Source organism: Hirsutella rhossiliensis (assembly GCF_020360975.1).
Source record: "Hirsutella rhossiliensis strain HR02 chromosome Unknown scaffold00013, whole genome shotgun sequence".
Taxonomy (NCBI): domain Eukaryota; kingdom Fungi; phylum Ascomycota; class Sordariomycetes; order Hypocreales; family Ophiocordycipitaceae; genus Hirsutella; species Hirsutella rhossiliensis.
In genome coordinates this window covers 2,405,401-2,423,837 of record NW_025408679.1, presented here as the reverse complement: position 1 = coordinate 2,423,837, position 18,437 = coordinate 2,405,401, and the positions used below count along the sequence as shown (strand labels likewise).

Below are 18,437 nucleotides of genomic sequence, written 5' to 3'. Positions count from 1 at the left end.
CCGGCATTGTTTTTCTTCTTCTCCAATGCCTTCAAGACGTCCTGACGCGATTTGTTGGCATCCTCAGTCGTTGAATAACCGCTCTGCACGTTTCATCATGGCTGAAAGAGAGGGTTTCGAGCAGTTTGTCCTTTCTCATGTTGCTTTCGTTTAACCGCTCGATTTCGGCCCGTAACTCGCGCTTTAATTTGCGCTGCGAGTCGTCGTAGAGGCATTCGCTATCAGCGTCCCGACATCGCCAGCAAGGGTTTCGTCCATCACACTATCAATCCCAGTTTCAGTACTATCATTCCGCTGGGAAACTTTGAATTGGAGTAAAGGCAAAGAAGTTGAAGAGTCCAATTTTTGTACTACCTTGATTCGTTTCTTGCGGCAACGCTCGCAAGCCTTGGGTACCTGGATTCGACGGGGTATATTCCGTTGTTGCCGCCCCGTAGATCGTTGGAGGAAAGGACTAGGCTGAAGTCGGGGTTGAATTTGTGGCATCCCTTTCATAGAAGCAACTGCAAAGTTCTATCGTCTCCCGATCCACAATACTGAGGTTTGGGACACGGACAGGTGGTTTTCCATATCTAAATATGGAAATACCCTTTCCATGAAGGCCCCTTTCCGCTCCCTGTGCCCGATTTTTAGTCTCCTGTGCACCTTACCGTACTTAGCAAGACTCACACGTAGACGCGTAACACACCATAATACACACAATTGGCGTCGCGGCAAGCAGTGCCTCCTGATACAACACCACAAGCCAAAATAACTCGTGATAACCACCCACCTCGCAATACCACATCGCGTCTGCGCAGCTAAGTTTCCAGAGGCACACAACCGCCACAAAGCAGCTAATCAAACCGTTCTTTCGTCAAGATGCTTCTCAGCCCCGCCAAACAATATGCCACTCTTTGAGACCTTTGACGATGCGTTTGACGAGCTCCAGCGGCATGCGCGCTGCCAAGGCTACGCCATAGTTAAGTTCAAGCCAAGCAACTACGAACATGGGCTCCCACGCCGTTACGACATCGTATGCGCATGCGGCGGCCGTGAATACAAGTCAGCCTCGTTAGGGCTCCGGAAGACTGGCACTAGGCGGACTTCCTGCCCGTTTAGAGTCAAGGTTGTGCGCCTGAAGCTAGAGGGAGACCTCTGGCGAGTCTCTGTGATGTGCCCAAGGCACAACCATGAGGCCAATAGGGCCGGTGCCTTCCCAGAATACAGGCGCCTTCATCCACATCAACTCCAGCAGGTTAAAGACTCGAGGAAGGTGCCTTCCATAAAGAGCTACTTGACGATGAGGATCGCTTCTTCTACCAGATTGTGGGCCTTGACCCTGCCTTGCGGCTTTGGGCACAACATTCACACCTCATGATGGCCGACGTAACGAACAACACGAATAGATATGGCCTCAAGCTGCTAGAGATCAATGGAATCACTGCCTTGGACTCTATCTTCCCTGTGGCTTTCTGTTTAATCCCTTCCGAAGCCACGAACGCATTTACCTGGTGTTTTATACAGCTTCGCGAGTGGTTACAGTCAAAGGCAAGGCTAAGAGGCGAGGCTGACGGCAATGCCTTTATCCCACACATTATCATCACTGACTATGACGCTGCTGCGCGCGCTGCATTGACGGCTACCTTCCCGGACTCGCAGCTACAGGTCTGTACGTGGCATATCATGAAGAACATCACTACAAATGCGAAGAAGCGCTGGCTTGGCGACTATGACGATGACGACCCATTTGACCCGCCGCAAGAGCCCCAAGGCGATGAAGACCCCGGCGCTCTGCTGCTGCCGGAGCCACTGCCGGAAAAAGAGGCCCTTGTGCCTTCACAACAGCTTTCCGGTCCGTAATGTATGCCCCGACCGAGGACGAGTTCAACAGCCGCTGGGACATCGTCAAAGCGCCTTCTCAGACCAGCACATTATTCTTAGGTATGTGGAAGAGGTCTGGATGCCTGTACGAACACAATGGGCGCGCGCTTGGGTCTGCCGTTACCGCAACTGGGGCCACACAACGACCTCGCCTTGTGAACCCCTTCACTCAAGCTCTCGCACCTTCCTTCGCAACGGCCAGTCGAATCTGCTTGAATTATATCATGCCTTGCAACTACAAGCCTCAACCTCACGAGAACACCATGATCGGACCGTTGAGCGCGAATCACGACGGACTCGCGACCCGTTCCGGCTACCATTATATGAGGAAGCCGTCGAGAAGGCGTCATATCGGTCTCTCGAGCTTGTACAGAAACAGGCACTAGCCGCCTCGGCCGGCCTCCTCAAACCACAAGAGCGGCCACTTGGGGAATGTGGGACTAGCTTCACTGCCCAATACGGGCTGCCCTGCAAGCATATTATCGCCTCGTACCTCCAGGTCCAAGGGGAGGGGACTAGCCGCAAAGCTATAGCTACAAGACCCTTGCCCTTGAACTTGTGGGACAACCACTGGCTTCTACGGCAGGATCTTGCCGTCACAGACCCATACAGACGAATTCGCGATCCTCGAGTCATTGCCCGGCGCCGCAGACCAGCCAGAGCCATTATCCATAGCCTTTGCACCTGTGGCCACGACTGCAGCCGTTGCAACAGCCGCTGTAACTACACCTGTGGCCTCGTCAGCAGCAGCAGCAGCAGCTACCCCACCAGCTTCGCAACAGCCACAGCCTCGCGGGCAACAGCAACAGCGGCAGCCAGTCTTGCAGACAGTGCTTTCGCGGCTTGAGGCTATTGGCAACTACCTTGGCATTGGGCCGGCTATAGCTTCGTGGCCGGTGTCAACACCACAAGCAACGTCAACGCCACAAGCCGACATCGTGATCCGTCAAAAGCCTACACAGCCGACCTCATACCAGCAGCCGCAGACTTTCCGGCGCTCAGAGTCTGCCACCCAACTTATGCGGCGGCTACCCTCCGCCTTCGAATATCACGAGCCGCCGCGGCCGCCGCCTCAAGGAGGGTCTCAACGGGGGCATCGCGAGCGCCCTCGTCTCTTTACCCTTGGGTCCTCGACCCCTCTTTCCAGCACCCTTGCATCAGTGGAAGGAGGATTCATGCCGCTCCCGGCCAGACTTGCAAATAGATAAATCAAATCAAATCCGGGGTCCAATTTGATTTGATTTGGATAGCAAAATCATGGATCTGATTTGATTTGATTTGATTTGAATCGATTTGGATCTCATTTGGATATCTGGATAGCCCCACTTTTTCCCACGACAAAATACATTGAGCCGCTCCTATACCTTAAGGTCCGCTTTGATAAGGTCCGCTTTGAGGCGGCCTCTCTGAGCTGCGGCCATCTGTCCGGCAAGGCTAAATATTCTCTCCGGCTCTGAAGACATCGCCGGAATGGAAAAGAGGTCGATTGCCATTCGCGACAGGCGTGGATATTGGCGTCTGCGGAGAAGCCAGTACTGGATGGGATTGTCCACAAGACAATCGCCCGGATCGGTACTGCCCACCCATTCTGCGTACTCGTCACGCATGGAGGACGGTGAGGGCGCAGGTTGGGCGCCAAGTTTCCTAATTGAGGTCATGAAGTCATCTAGGTCCGTTGTCTTCCTTGCAGCTGTGGGCTCCTCGGGTATCGTATCTTGCTCGACCGCGAGGTTCGGTACTCCTCCCATATGCGCCATTGCAGCAGTCAAGTGCAGAGCTGTCCCATTTTGGCCATCGGCTACAAATATCTCCCCGTAATATGGCAGATGCACCCAAAGATATATTTCACGATCAAACGTGTCAGGTAAAACACAAAAGAAAGCTTGGTGACACGGCCTGGAAAAGCAACTGCCCGTAATTAGCGACCACTCTAGGCCAGGCAGGGCTGGCTCCCAAAACTATTGGCCCAGGTCGCCATTGTGGGGCGTATCCAAATAATCAGATATCCAAATAAATTTGGGTGTTGCGATTTGATTTGATTTGATTCAGCGCAGGGGCAATTTGATTTGATTTGATTTGGATTAATTTGATTTAATTTGATTTGATTTGATTATGATTTATCTATAAGCCGGGAGTCCCGGCTTCGCAGCTAAGTAACGCTACAGTTAGAGGAAAGGGGGGACGCTCGCCACGGTGGAAAAGAGGCCACGCAATGCGGCAGCCGTATGAGCTTGTAATGCGGCTAGAAGATATGGAGGAAATGTGCGAATAGCTTCAAATTCACAATGTTCAACGCAAAGACTACAATCCGTGACTACCTTCTAATTGGTGTGTTGCACACAAATGCAAGTCTTGGCCGATTCGCGATGCTTCTACCTAATACGGTAAGGTGCACAGGAGACTAAAAATCGGGCACAGGAGCGGAAAGGGGCCTTCCATGAATGGCATGGAAAGGTATGGATATGGATCCATGTATTTCCATATTATTGGCTAAACCACGCCACTAACAGGGTTCCCACAGGGGTTATTTACAAGAGTCCTTGTTCACCGTAATCGTTGTAAGCCCATGTTTGCTGTACCTTATTCCAGGGGCTTGAACCCGCAAAAATCCCCACATCCACGAAATCATCTTCCCACCAACCCACACCATATTATCACCTCGCGACGATGGATTCTGAGTCTGTGTTATCCTTCTTCGATTCTGAATCCATTATTTCAGATTCTTCCACGTCTACATCTCGCAATACAAGAGGAAAACCGCCTTTGGAACATGGAAACATGCTCGTCCGGCAGTGAAAAGGGAAGCGGAGTTCAAAGGCAGGAACCGCCTCATGTATTGTCTTCATTGTCCCCAGGAGGATCCTACAGCACTTCGGTTACCACCAATTTTCGAAAACACCTTGAGGGCAAGCACGACATCAATGTCGTAGAGAATTTATCTCCTCTTCAATCGTCCATCATCGAAGGGTTTGATCAACTCTATGGGCAAGCGCGGGATCTGGGCCGTGCGACAGAGATTGAGTCCCAGGTCTTCAAAGGCTACCTTGACGAAGAAAAGATCAATAAAGCGCTAGCTTGGTTAGTCGTCATACTAAACCTCCCATACCGAATAGTTGAATCTCGGGAATTTCACCTATCGCACGGAGGATGAGCAAGTGGGCATAAAGATCAGGGACTGGAAGACTCTTGATTCTGCTATCTAAGGTGGGAAAGAGGCGAGATCTTTATAGACTGCCTGAATATGAGAATGGAAGGGAATGGTAGTGAATGGAAGCATCTGATCGGATCATCTGGAAGCCACTGATGCGTTGATGATGCCTCCTAGAAGTTTCTGTGGGGAAATGTGGAAACGGACTGTGCGAATAGGGGGTCAGACTGTTGGAGGCTGATATCCTATGTGTGACAAGGGGTTGGAACGCCATGGACCGGTACAGAGGGCAACTTGTCCAGGGGCCGTGACGACACCATGAGCTCTCTGGTGGAGATGGACCAAACAAGGATGGTCAAAGACACGAGCAAAAGGTGTCGTTGGTCCGTTCCACATTGGGATTCGTGGGCAACAGCGCGGCTGCCGGAAGCGTGACTCTCAGCTGTGACAATTCCGCAAGGTGGGTTTCGAACTGGCACGCAGAGCCAAGAACTTGGCTCTCTCCTGGTCGGCCTTATCGGGGCCATTGGTCGTGAGCGTCAAGAAAGGCAGGATTGTCAGGCTGGAAGGGAAGGAACAGAGAATAGATCTCTGAGATGGGAAAAGATAATTAGTTACTGGGCAATTCCTTCGGCTTTTCCATCTCTTCAAGAATCATCTCCATCGCCCTTTCTAAAAGTGCTCTACCCTTGGGCCTTATCGCTGTCCAACTCATCAACAGAACACGGTTCTTGACCATCCATAAAAACCGCGCTCGCACCGCAACTCGCCAATTTGACAAATCTTCTGGACTCTTCCTGCCATGCTTCGTGCATACTTATTTCCATTTCGGCGCTGATGCTCCTGAAAACCGGAATGCCCTCCCACACCCAACCTGGAGTCCTGGACGGCCCCAAAAATATCTATCCTCATTCCTCACTGAGCTTTCGACAATACCAGTAACGGAGAAGAGATGATTTATCTCTGAGGTCGTGGAAATTGTGGTGGAGTCTTTTGTGAGGGTCCTGCATACACCTCTTGCAATTTTCGGTGATGATCTGAAAGGGGTGGACTCCAAGTCGGCATGGCTCCTCATGGCTGCACTTCTTCTGATCAGTGTCGTTGAGGTGACCGCACCTAATCGAGCATGGGGTGACAAGATGTGATGCCATCGTCTTATTGCAGGTAGCTTGACTTTGTTGAGTCGCAGAAGACTTAGAAGACTTGAAATGGTGAAGACTTTATCGCCATTCGATGCCATATATACCAGAAATCCAGCTCCGCAGGTGCCTGCACACTCTCTGCGCCTACAATGCGAAGAAAAGCCAATAATACTTCACCTGAAATCTGTCGCAGGTCTTAAAGTCTCACTACTGTGCTATGTCGTTGGCCATGTCACCTGCAGCGTGTGCAGGGTGCAAGCAAGCCCGGTACAGGATCGATCAGGCCTGGCGTTGTTACTGTATGGCTGTGTCCATATATGCGCCATTTATAAACCCTGCTCCGTAGCTGCCACTTTCTCGCCCGACGCTTCAACTAGAAGCTGCCGCAGGATTTGAAGTCTCAGGAAGGCGTTTAGACCGGGCCAGGGCCACGCATTCATGTTCCCTGACACTTGTTGGTAGGGGGACATGCCCTTCTAACCCCTGCGAGCTGGACCACGGATGCTTGGCCCCTGTGATTACGAGGAACGGTTCGGATGGAGCCCAGCCTGTGAAATGGATGGTTTTAATTCGCCGGGAGGCTCTAAGGTTATGCCCAATAGGGCCTAGACGTCTAGCTGATTGCGCTTCCTCTTTTGTCTCGACCGCCCGCAAGCCCTTCCTCGCTTCCTACGCTCTGCATCCCTTAACCTCGTAATGTCAGTGATAGGCCCGCCACTTTCTCCAAGTGTTCGGCATCCTATCCTCAGCAGCTGAAGCGTGGTCTGTCGCTGTGTGAAACTTTTTGATGCTAGTGTTGCTCAGTCTGCATAGTCACCTCGACTGCTGCCCCTGCTCTCTGTCGAGCCTTCCCGTCGCGATTGGGAATTTGATCGCTGCTCTCACTGCTCTCGTCTAGCGCCCAATTCCCCGGGTCGTGCACTGCTTGTCCTTCACAAAAGTACGACAGGTTTCCGATTTTTGTTCTCGCGCATTGCAGCATGATCTCGCGTTCCGCCATCCATTTCTTGCATCGGAAAAGAAGATGCTCCCTTGACCGCGGTCGTACAAAGCGGACTCCGTGAGCCCGGCCCATGTTGCCCACAAAGAGGCGAGATGGGGATCATGATAATTAACCAAGACACAGCGGCCACAGTTGCATCGCCATTCGGGGCCCATTTCTATTGGCACACAGACAAGCCGAGATGCATTCGTCAAGCAGACAGTCGGTGCGGGCCAGACGCGCCAGGCGGGAAGGCCGATAACCCGGATATAATTCCGGCTGCAAGACTCGAGTCAGCATCCCTTGCGTCTTCTCCAACCGAAGGTGATGAAGAACACAGCCGCGCGTACGCCCGCCTCGGACGGAGGCCAGCTGTCTGTCAGGGTTGTCGAGGGTGTACGGATCGGCCGTCCGCAAGGCGAAGCGGCAGTGCCGGGATGAGGCCAAATGAATCCATCGGGCATGCGAGTCGCATGGAAAATGAGTGTCGTCGGAAGCAACGTTGAAGGTAGCACTCCAAGATGTTGGTGGACTATCCTACGACCCATTCAGCCAAAGAGGAGATGATGGACTGGGAGAAGTGCATGTAGTTGAATGGTTGACGCCAAGGCCATCACGTCAAGTTGCTTCTGGAGAAAGTTGTCACCAGGGGTGAAATCTTGCGGGACGGAGGAAGAGGGCACGCCGCTTCGGCCGAGAGCAGACTCCGAGGAAACGTATCCGAGCCAGGACTCGGAGGCAGAGGACGACGGGGCTGCAAGTTGAAGGACTACTCGTCCCACAGACCCACGTAAAGTGGGTCCTCACCACCTGTCTGTGTCAACCACCTGGCTGTGTCACTTGACGGCTTCAACGCCAACTTAATTTAATAATAAAACGGCAAAAAAAGTTAAAAATTGATGCATACGATAATTGAATACTGGCCGCAATAGTCTACCTATTTTTGACTTTTGTAGCTTATAAAGCTGATCGTTGGGCTTCTTTTTCGGCTTTCTTAGCCGCCCGGGCTGCCCGTCGCTCCTCGAGCTCAATCGCCCTTTTCTCCCTCTTTTGCTTCGCCAGTACCAACTTTTCTGCTTTTGCAATGCGAATATCTTCCTTTGACTTCGCAATAGCCCTCCCTTCGTCTACAGTCAGTACTCCACCGCTTTGAAGGTGGCGGTTCTTGTATTTCTTCCGGCCTTGGCGTTGCTGCTCGGCAAGCTTGGTATTGTACAGATCGACCATCGTTTGCTTTAACTCGTGGCCTTGGGAGATTGCACCTTTAACGTAGCGTTGAAGGTTATGTACGAAGACCTCCTTCTCAATATCATCAATTGGGTCAAACTCAAGGAGACGTTGGCCAACTGATTCAAACTTCCGTACGGTATGGGGTACCAAAGGGGATGAATACGGCTCTGCAGGTAGCTCTGTCGGCGGCGTCTGGTCCCGTACCCTCTCTTTGAGTCTCTCGAGGATTGGCTTTGGATTGAATGGGTGGATTCCTGTTTTTGAATGCCGAGAGGATTGTAGACTCCTTGAAGGCTTTGACGCGGATTGATTGGATCATAGCGAGGAACTCCAGCTTGGTGATTTTACTCGCACCACTGCGAATAGCAAAATCGACTGCCCGACTGTGGTAATGTTTATACGGCTGAAATACCACGACGTCAAGCGGTTGAAGGAGATGCGTAAGATGCGGAGGCAATGCAAAGAGCACAATATTATGGGCTTCAGCGTACTCGATAAGGTCAAGGATATGGTGGAGCCGTGGCCGTCAAGGAGCAATAGCCTCCAAGCACCTTTGCTCTTTGCATGCTTATCGAAATGTTGAATCCACGCTAGATTGAGCTGATCGTTCGTAAATCCCGTTTCCGTAACACCAATAAGGGTATCGCCATCTAGCTCCTTGATGGCGTACCACTGTTCGAGTGGACCTTGCCGGATAGGATCAAAAACGCAGGGATGTATCGACCATCGGCAGAAATCGCTTCAACGGCTGTTGCCGACTCCTGTTTTCCTCAATACCAAAGTATTGCGATCGCCTTGATTTCGTGACGACAACGGTCCCTGCCAATACCAATACGGAAGCCCGTCTCGTCCATATTCCAGATATCAGCCGGGTTAATCCCGTACGAGGCAATCGTCTCGTGGAGCTTCTTGAAGTACCGGTACTCGGTAACGTGCGGGACTGATTCGGCAAGCTTGCGTTGGTTATCGAGTACCTTTTGCTTCATAATATGATATCCCTTGCGTTTAATAAAACGGGATATCCAGTTTTGCCAACAAAGCATTGGGAGTCGAAGGGTTCGTTGCGGGTACCATCAGGGCCGACCGTGGAGCTTAGAACCCGATTTGCTGCATCGCGTAATAAGTCCTTCCGCACCGCAAGTCCTATACGCTCAAGACGATCGATATACAGATCGATTGAGTCCTCTTGAGCTGGCGATAGCCTCGTATGCGTTGCTTTATGGCCGCTGCGAGGTTGGATGCCGTGAAATCGCAAGCGGAGTCGTTCGCGTGGAACCCCAAATTCCTTAGCCGCAGCGCGAAGGGACATATTGGGATTTGCCTCAATGGCTTTAATAGCCTCGGCTACGCGCCTTTCAAGCGTAAGCTCTTTATTCTTCATAATGTGCCGTTGTTGAGGTCAAGATAGAGGCTTGAAGCGGTGAAGTGACACAGCCAGGTGGTTGACACAGACAGGTGGTGAGGACCCACTTTACGTGGGTCTGTGGGACAGTAGCTAGCTTCTTGCGTTTCCTTGAGGAAGAGCCTGTTCAGCTGGGGTAGACAAGGTGCACAATAGTGCCGCACAAAGGAAGGCGTCGACGGTACGTGGCTTTTGTCAGGGATTCCGCGATGCGAACACGGCCAATACAGACTAGCATGCTGTGCTACCGCAAGCGGACAAGAGTAGAGTGGAGGAGATAGCATTGGCTCAGTGGCTGTCAATTTGTAATCCTAAGGGTGCTAGAATTGCTTCCCTAAGGACAGGTGAGTAACGGTCCGTGCAGAGTGCACGTGATGCTTGAACCGAGGTGGCTTGTTGTCGGCGGCCTCAACTTCATAGCCACCTTGGCTATGAGCACTTGTTCCCGGACGAGCTCAAGGGCGTTGCGCTGGTAGAAGTTGATCGCGGTAAACTCGTGCTACGGATTTGCCACACGGCGTATAATCCCGGGCGAGTAGCGGCAGGCCGTGGTAGCCAAACCACGTCAAGGTCACGTCATGGTGTCCCCAAACAATGTGCAGCAGCTGGTGACGAAAGTGCTGCTGCACCGCTCTTGCACGTGTCGTGGCAGGGGTGGAAAGTCAACTTCAAGTGATTTATCGGGTCTCCTGTCCGTGAGGCGGCGAGTTGTTGAGGTGCGCTTGTTTGGCTGAGGAAGATCAATCCTCGCTATGCCGAGATCGAGGTCAACTCGGCAGGGATGATAGTTGGGACCGCACAGGGTGTCGTCGTGGGTGTACGATTGCCTAGAAAGGGCTGCACATCGCCAGCTATACTGTCCCTCCTTAAGCGCATATTCTTTTCGATGGCCTGTCGGATCTCTCCGACTTCCGCCTTGCTTCTGTCCTTATATTCGACTCTGGACGTATCAAAGTACAGTACAAGGTCTCAGTGGAGGCGCTTGGTGCTGTGCGAATCAACGAAAGGTGCGGACGTTTGTCGCCTGGCTCGGGGGTGATGTGTGGCCACATCTGCGTATGACATTCGTGGACCGGTCTGGTGGCTCGCGAGGATCGGCTACTCGCGATCACATTAAGCTTGTCGCGCATGTGCTTCAGTTCATCGCCTGTCTCCTTCACTTGTCGGTTTAGTTCTTGGATGATTTGCAGCTGTCCAGTGCCGCTGCTGCTGACCTTTCGCGGCTCGGTCGTGCTGTTAGCCGCAGCCTCGTCCAGTGTCGCTCGCGTCGTGCTTCTGGCGCTTTTCACTTTCCTATTCGCCGGGTCTTCAAGCTGTCGTGCGGTGTTTCGGACCTTGCTCCTAAGCTTGACTCGACCTTTCGTGGGCGTCGGGTGAAGGGCGCCCTGCCCCACCATGATGACGGCCTCCGCCCGCCCTTCAATATTCACCAGAGTTGATAGCCGGAAAATATTTTCCCGGCCTTAGGCGCCAGCCCGATTGTTGCACAACCGTCACCTTCAGGCACCGATGGACCTTTCTGTCCATCAACCTCTGCTGCACAGTTCTGCTTATGGCGTCAACGACATTCTCTATTGAGGACGCAAGGAGATTCCTTCTTGAAGATGGCTTCTACCACTTGTTGGACCCGGAACAGCAGGAACATAAAATGGCCATGGCGCAGGAAGACTTTGCCCTGTCGTCGGAGTACGGCCTGGACTTTGCAAGCTCAAAGTCCTTGACGACTTGGTCAGTAATGGCGAGACATCCTGGTGATATTTACCTAACTCGGATAAGCGCATTCGATCAATCCTTGAGGCTTTCTTTGAATGGTCCGGCCTAGGACTCTATCTACGATACAGAAGAGATCCAGGTCACATATTCTCCTTTAGGAGGGGTGGCGCAAAGGCTGGTTTGCGCGTCCTGCTTGTTCAGGTGTGGAGCAAGGGATCTCGAGCGGCATTCTACAGCGGTTCACATTTGCATTCGTTACCTACCGTTCGAGCAGCAAACGACTTGTTCGAAATACCATCTGCTGCCTTGAGGAGAGTGGGCTGTGAAGGCAAAGAGACTGAATTTTCGAATGGCGGCTTGTGAGTTTATCCGCCGCCGCCGCCCCGGCATTTACGTTCTGACGTTCGTTTAGAGTTATTCTCGACGCTCGACTGTCTTTCGAGATCAAGCAAGGCTCCGCAACCATGTTTGCATTTACAACCAGGGACGAACTGGCGACATGGGCTAAAATGATCCTGCCGAAGTCACCGGGCTTGGCGCAAAAGGTCGCCGAAATGGAGAGCACAACTATCGGCGTAAATTTTGCATTTGAGGAATGAGGAGTGAACTCTGAAGACATGGCTTAACAGAAAAAAGATTATTGCTCTTGGTACCCTGCAGCTTCATCCTGTGATTCCTGGAATTCAACACCATTGTTTTGCATACTTCGAGACCGATCAACTGTTGGAAGCAAAGGTGAAGTCATGATGTCTGTATGAACTTGATCCAACCCCCCCTGGTATTGCTGCGCCGTATGGTTTGGCGGAAAGGTCATGTTCCAGAAGACGGGAGCGCTATAGTCTTCATACGGTTGGTCCAGAAGTTGCGAAGTCCGGTACAAGGTCGGCACTGGAATATTTGCAAAGTCGCCACCGATAGCCATGGCCTCATCACAGCTAGCCGATGGCCTAAGAGTGGTGACTGATTGCATGGAGTTGAGGACGTGGCCACGGCCCGTGCCTTGTTGGACGTTAGAACGCTGGCGAGAAAATTCCGGAAAGAGTTCCATACCTATGAGGTCATGGAAAGGAGCTGGTGGCAATGAGTTCCTAATTTTCTCATCGACGCTGTTAGTTTCTGCTCTTGTCCTGGTCCTTTGAGCCCTCGAAGTCGTCGGGCTCAATTCCATGTTTGCGACATCCAAAGATCGTTTCTTGGTCCTATTTTCCCCTCTTTTTGATGGATGCCGAGATCCTGCAAGTAAAGGACGCAGCTCATCATCGACCCGTTTACGGAGCCCATCGCAGATCTGGGCTGTATACGAATCTTAGCCTCATGCCCATCTCTATGGCTGCTTGCATGCCCAATGTACTGACTCGCCCTGGTGAAAACTCGGAAGCAATACACGCATACTTCTTCGCACCGAACGTCTGCGCTTGGAGTATTAGCAATCCGCCTATCCAGAAAATGGAACGAGTGTTACGTGTTGCAAAGTGCCGCCGAAGTCTTTTCTTTTTGTCGAAGGGCTCGTTTCGCCTGCAGTCTTTGTAGGGGCAGTAGTGTGATCGCGACCATGCGATGTTCGTCGCTGCATATGCTACTTCACCGTCATCGTCCTCTCCGTCGCAGTTATCGCCATTCCCATTATCGTTGCCATCATTTCCATCACATGGCGTATCGTAGCTATCGATGAGCTGACTTGAGTGGGCTCGACATTTGGCGATCTCGGCTGATAGAAAGCTTTCCTTAGACTGGAGAAAGATCAGCACGGCCAGTGAAACGGCTAGAGATAACTTACTCGATATCCTTCAATATGGGTGCGTAGCTCCTGTTTGTTGGAAAGCAGCCCAAGCAAATCTGACATTGTCGCTGCTGATAGATCTCATCCGACATGTTCTCGTCAATTTTGGAGGACGAAATGGCAAGACAGTCAGCTGGGCAGAAAATTAAGTGGAGGATACGGGTATCACATGTTGCCCTTGTGGCCAATAAGCAATTTGCTGAGGTAGCGAGCTGACAAATTTCCCGCCTTTAGGTTTCTCCACCTCTCATGTCGGGAAGCATTCACCTTTTGATATCCTTGCTAAGAACTATTTGACTCGCCTTGACTCGCATCTGCTTACAACTGCCTGTGCCGAAAACGAAAATGTCCAAATGTTCCACATGCGCCGGTCATGGCGTGGTCAAGGAATCATATGCCCTGATTGCGGCGGGAAGGAGAGACCGTGAAGTGCAGGCGGGCATCATCTTGTAGGTGAGCGCGTCTGGAACGCACGACAGCCGACAGATTACCGCTTCGTATTTTACTAATTCATCTGTCAGCATAATCACGAGCCAAAGAGCAAGAGCAAGACGAGCGGAAAGACGAACAGCCAGAGGAACAGCCAGAGGAACAGCCAGAGGAACAGCCAGAGGAACAGCCAGAGGAACAGCCAGAAGAGCAGCTAGCCAAGCAGCAGGACGAGCCCCTTAGAGCAAGACTACCGACATGCAACAAGTGCCACACAGAAGGTCATAGGAGAGGTGCAAATGTTGCCCATTATTATTATTATTATTATTTTGTATTGCGCCCGGAGGGTTCCCCCATAGAGCCACTACGCTAAGCTACGTACCTACTATACATGGTTTCTCCTCACCTAAAGCCCAACGCTTCTTTCCATCTGTTTCAGCCTCGTTCGCTGTGACATGACAGGCCTGCTTGAAGGTCAGTTTCTCCAAGTGTTCAGCGTCCTACCTTCAGCGACTGAAGCGCGGTCTGCCAAGTTGAAGGCTGTTGTGTTAGTATGGTTGTTCTTGATCAGTACATGGCCCGTTAACGGTCCATACTGAAGCGTTTTGTCGCCAATGCGAACTGTATCGTCGCACGCACAGCCCCAATATCAGGTTGCCACTTGTCGTCGTCTGACTCTGCCTTGCCTCCTAGGAAGAAAGACAAGTCTCCCACCTTTCCGCGCGCATATCGCAGCATGGTCTCTCGTTGTACCGTCCATCTTCTGCATCGAAAGAGGAAATGCTCCACTGTTTCTGCAGACTGCCCACAAGTGCACTCATCCGATTCCACCGCCCCGATTTTGCAGAGGTAGCTATTCAGCCGCGATTTGCCAGTTCGAAGTTGTATCAACACTTCGGATTCCTTTCTTGTTAGCTCGTCGTACAACTTGCGGGTGTGCTTGCCCGGCAATGCCTTATCGATGCGCTTTGAGTGCTTTCCAACCCCTTCCGGGATCTGACGAACGCGAGCGTTTTCGTTGAGCAGCAGTCGTAACGTCGTTGATCTTGCTTGAAACGTTGCTGGTTCGGCGATGCACTCGTCTCGCGTCGCTCTTTTCGCTTGCATTTTGGCCAGTGGCCCAGGGTGAACTCCTCATTCTTTGCAGGCACCCAACGAAGTCTGACTCTGCAGCCTCTTTTCGCCAGATACTCAACAGATCCGTATATCGCCCGTATCGTGCACTGACCAGACTGTTGCCGTGGCCGCCCGATGACTTGCAGGACAGAGCGGTTGCTCGTCACAACCGTGAGATCTCGGTCATGAAGACCGAGAGGTACACACCTCAGAGCCGTGGCGATTGCCTCGAGTCCTGCTGTGTAGGCATTCTCTCATCACTGGAGCCGAGTGACGGAGTAGCTGGCCAGCACTTCGTCTACGCTGTCGCGGAAGCATCCCGAACGACGCCTCCCAACCCGACCTTGCCTTTCCTTTGCGAGCTGGACGTCGCAATAGTGATGTCCTCCGGGTCATCCGACTTCAGCACCTCCACTCGGTCTGTCTCATCCGTTGCCTGCACTCGTTCGTCCCACGGCGCCAGTGCGAACTCGTGGATGACTTCCAGGCGCTTGGTATCTATTCTTCCCATCGCCGAGGCGAGCTTCTGCATTGGCGACGCATACCTCCTGTTCAGTTTGAGCCTCAACGATGTCAGAGGATGCGTCTTCGGGAGCGTCCGCATCCTTATCCAGAATTTCGCTGCCGCTTGAGCATGCCGTTCTCGGAACGATTGCACGCCGGCCTCGGCCTCGGCCACTGCCGTTGCCACCGTGCGGAAGCCTCCCGTGACAGCCTGGGCTCCGATTCGCTGGGCCCTGCCAATCCACACCGCTTCTTTCACCCCGCACGCGTGCGACCACGTTTGAGGCATAGTCCATGGCTGGCGCCACGGTCGCGACGAACAGTTGCCTCGCCATCCGTGGCGAAGCCATCTTCAGTCGTTTCAAACACATGGCCGCGGCCAGCCCCTTGGCGGCCGCTCTGGCGATGTGTTCCTTGAAGCGAAGCGCTTTGTCCATGATGACTCCCAACAGCTTCACGTTGCTCTTCGGCTTGACATCGTTTCCTTTGATGATGAGAGGCAGGTCGCTGTCACGCTCCGCGATGCGTGTGAAGTGGATGAAGGATGTCTCTCTGCTTCAAATGTGGCGCCGCTGCGCTTCTCCCAATCAAGCGCATCATCGATAATCGACTGGATACCATCTCTGTTTGACTCTGCCGTTGGCCCCGTGACCCAGGCAGAGTAATCGTCCACGAAGGCGATGGAGCCACCGTTATTACTGATCCGTCTTTGCACCAGGTCTGCGTTGAAGAAAAGAAAAGCCACTGGCGACAGAGGAGATCCTGGGTAGGCCGGCCTGCGGCAGGGTTTGTTGCTCGGATGTGTGCCCGTTGACAACCACCGACGCGGTCCGTCCCGAGCAGAATGCGTCTATCCAATTGACCAGTCGACTCGGGATGCCTCGGGCTTTCATCCTTTCGAGCATTCGCTCTTTGCACTCCGTTGTATGCGCCTTTGACGTCAAAGCTGATGAGGCTGAGCACTCTGCCCGTTCTCCAGGCCTTGTAGATTCGCTCCTGCAGAAGCACGAGTGCTTGATCTGCGGACCTGCGCTTCCGTGCACCAAAGTGGTTCGCGGGCAAAAGCCCTTGAGCCTCGACTGCATAGCTGATACGTTCCGCGACGACTGCCTCCAGAATCTTGCCAAGCGTCGACAGGAGAGAAATCGGTCGCCACGCCTTGGCCAGGGTGTAGTCTCCTTTATCTGGTTTCCTCAGAGGGATGATCTTGGCCGTTCGCCATTGATGAGGCACGACGCCCTCTCGGAGCGATGAGCTGAAGAGCGTCCACACCCGGTGCTTGACCACGTGCCAGAGCTTCTTCCACACGATCGCAGGAAGGCCATCCTCACCAGGCGCTTTCCAGGGCTTCGCCGCCATCACCTTCTCCTCAATCTCTTGCAAGGTGAGGTCTGGCATGGCTATTTCTTCTCTCTGCGGACGTTCACCCTCCGGCTCGATCCTCGTTGGCAGAGGCGGAAAGAAGGTGCTCAGGAGTTCCTCGGCTTGCTCGCCCTTGCTTTCGGTGATCGAACCGTCGGCTCTCTTCAGCGGGGCACCTTGTCATCCGTCATCTCCGTACCAGGCTTCAGATACTTGGCAGCCCTCCAGATGTTGCTCCCTTCGATGACGAAGTCATCCCAATGGGCCTTCTTTTGTCTCCGCAAATTGTCGTGGTACTCCTTCGCAGCCTCCTTGGCGCGCTGCTCCAGATCCGGACGCGATTGACCGGCTCTTCGCTGCGCCCTTGCTTGATTGCGCCAATACGTGTACGTCCGACGGAGTCGCGTCAGGTCCTTTGTCCACCATCGCTTCGCGTATGACGGCGGCTGGGCTCGAGGAGTCAGATCTCGAAGCGCCTTGGTGACCACCCGCATGAGCTGATCCGCCTGCGTCTGCACCCCCCACAGTCCACGGAAGAGGCCGAAGCTCGTCCTCGACCCTGGTTGCGATGGCGATCCACGGCGCGTTCTTGAGCATCAGGCGCTGCGGAAAGGTACGCTCCGGCACTCGAATGTCGAAGGTCGTCTGGATCGCTCTATGGTCTGATCCGTGCTCTGTTGGATGAATCACGCAGGATGTCAACTCGTCCGCCAGTTCCGCCGATGCCAGCACCAAGTCGATGGTGCTCTCCTCGTCCGACCTTTGCCACGTTTTCGTTCCTCTCGGGAGAAGGCTGCTAAGACCAAAGTCGTCCATCAGGTCAATGATGGGCTGGCCCTCCCCTTGTCTGCTCGCTGACACTTCATCTCCGCCCCAGAGGAGGTCGTGGCGGTTGAAGTCCCCCGCCAAAACCACAATGTTGCCCATTGGTATGGATTTATTTCGCCCGGAGGATACTTCCTATAGGGCCTAGACGCTCTGGCTATTGACGGTTCGATACACTGATGCATGACACCTCAAGCCCCACAGATCATCTTACGCTGCGCCAACCGTTCCACTGTTCGCTTCATGACAGACCTGCTTGAAGGTCAATTTCTCCAAGTGTTCAGCATCCTATTCTCAGCAACTGAAGCGTGATTTGTCGAAGTTGAAGCTGGTTGTGTTAGTAATTGATGGTGGTTGGTACGCCGATTGTACTTGACGTATTCTTCTGTTGCAATTAACTTTTTTTTTTGTTTTCGGTTCTTCCTTTGAACTTGACGTTGTGAACTGGTGTTCTCTCATGACGTTGGCCCTGATGACGAGCGGGAACCCGGGTGTACCCTGTTCACCCAGGGGTGCCTCCAGCCGGTTTCGAACCGACCTCTCTGCAGAGCAGAGACTCCAGACGTGTCACCACTACGCCATGGAGGCAATGTTGCCCATTAAAAGGGTAGCACAAAGCGAATCCCAATAAAGTGGGGGCGGGCACGATTAGCCTGTAGCGAGAGGCAGGAAAATTTACCGTGGACGGTACTGACTCAGCAGGGACCCGTGGCTTGTACGGACCCGTGTAGTTAGTTAACTTAGTTAACTTAACGTAATCCAGCCCCTTCCCGGTCACACCCCCTACCCGCTCAAAAATTTCCCACCGACGCGACCCGCACCTCACGTCACGACCAACCGAACACAACAGACGGCAATTGATTCCAAGAGACAAACAAGCAAGTCAATTCAGAACTGTCTATCTATTACACGTCCGGGCATTGTGTTCAAAATACCTGCAT

General features: G+C 52.9%; 5 protein-coding genes across 5 annotated transcripts; 2 read left to right on the top strand and 3 right to left on the bottom strand.

Annotated features, from left to right (window-relative positions):
* Nucleotides 1-1,359: 1,359 nt before the first annotated feature.
* Nucleotides 1,360-3,071, top strand: HRG_09850 (MULE transposase domain-containing protein; the record flags this gene model as incomplete). The annotated part of the gene is made up of 3 exons (XM_044868321.1): nucleotides 1,360-1,834; nucleotides 1,894-1,923; nucleotides 2,476-3,071. 3 exons carry the CDS (start codon nucleotides 1,360-1,362, stop codon nucleotides 3,069-3,071), a joined length of 1,101 nt encoding a protein of 366 aa, XP_044716902.1.
* A 150-nt stretch (nucleotides 3,072-3,221) lies between these two features.
* On the bottom strand, nucleotides 3,222-3,620 carry HRG_09849 (transposase-like protein; the record flags this gene model as incomplete). Its single annotated transcript, XM_044868320.1, has 1 exon — nucleotides 3,222-3,620. The coding sequence occupies one exon, from the start codon at nucleotides 3,618-3,620 to the stop codon at nucleotides 3,222-3,224; it is 399 nt and encodes a 132-aa protein (XP_044716901.1).
* A 7,795-nt stretch (nucleotides 3,621-11,415) lies between these two features.
* HRG_09848 (uncharacterized protein) lies at nucleotides 11,416-12,079 on the top strand (the record flags this gene model as incomplete). Its single annotated transcript, XM_044868319.1, has 3 exons — nucleotides 11,416-11,495; nucleotides 11,639-11,839; nucleotides 11,893-12,079. The coding sequence occupies 3 exons, from the start codon at nucleotides 11,416-11,418 to the stop codon at nucleotides 12,077-12,079; spliced, it is 468 nt and encodes a 155-aa protein (XP_044716900.1).
* Nucleotides 12,080-12,117: 38 nt separating this feature from the next.
* HRG_09847 (uncharacterized protein) lies at nucleotides 12,118-12,402 on the bottom strand (the record flags this gene model as incomplete). Its single annotated transcript, XM_044868318.1, has 1 exon — nucleotides 12,118-12,402. The coding sequence occupies one exon, from the start codon at nucleotides 12,400-12,402 to the stop codon at nucleotides 12,118-12,120; it is 285 nt and encodes a 94-aa protein (XP_044716899.1).
* Nucleotides 12,403-15,103: 2,701 nt separating this feature from the next.
* Nucleotides 15,104-17,598, bottom strand: HRG_09846 (endonuclease-reverse transcriptase domain-containing protein; the record flags this gene model as incomplete). The annotated part of the gene is made up of 8 exons (XM_044868317.1): nucleotides 15,104-15,542; nucleotides 15,631-15,793; nucleotides 15,880-16,029; nucleotides 16,181-16,195; nucleotides 16,242-16,515; nucleotides 16,582-16,807; nucleotides 16,885-17,183; nucleotides 17,404-17,598. The coding sequence occupies 8 exons, from the start codon at nucleotides 17,596-17,598 to the stop codon at nucleotides 15,104-15,106; spliced, it is 1,761 nt and encodes a 586-aa protein (XP_044716898.1).
* Nucleotides 17,599-18,437: the final 839 nt, after the last annotated feature.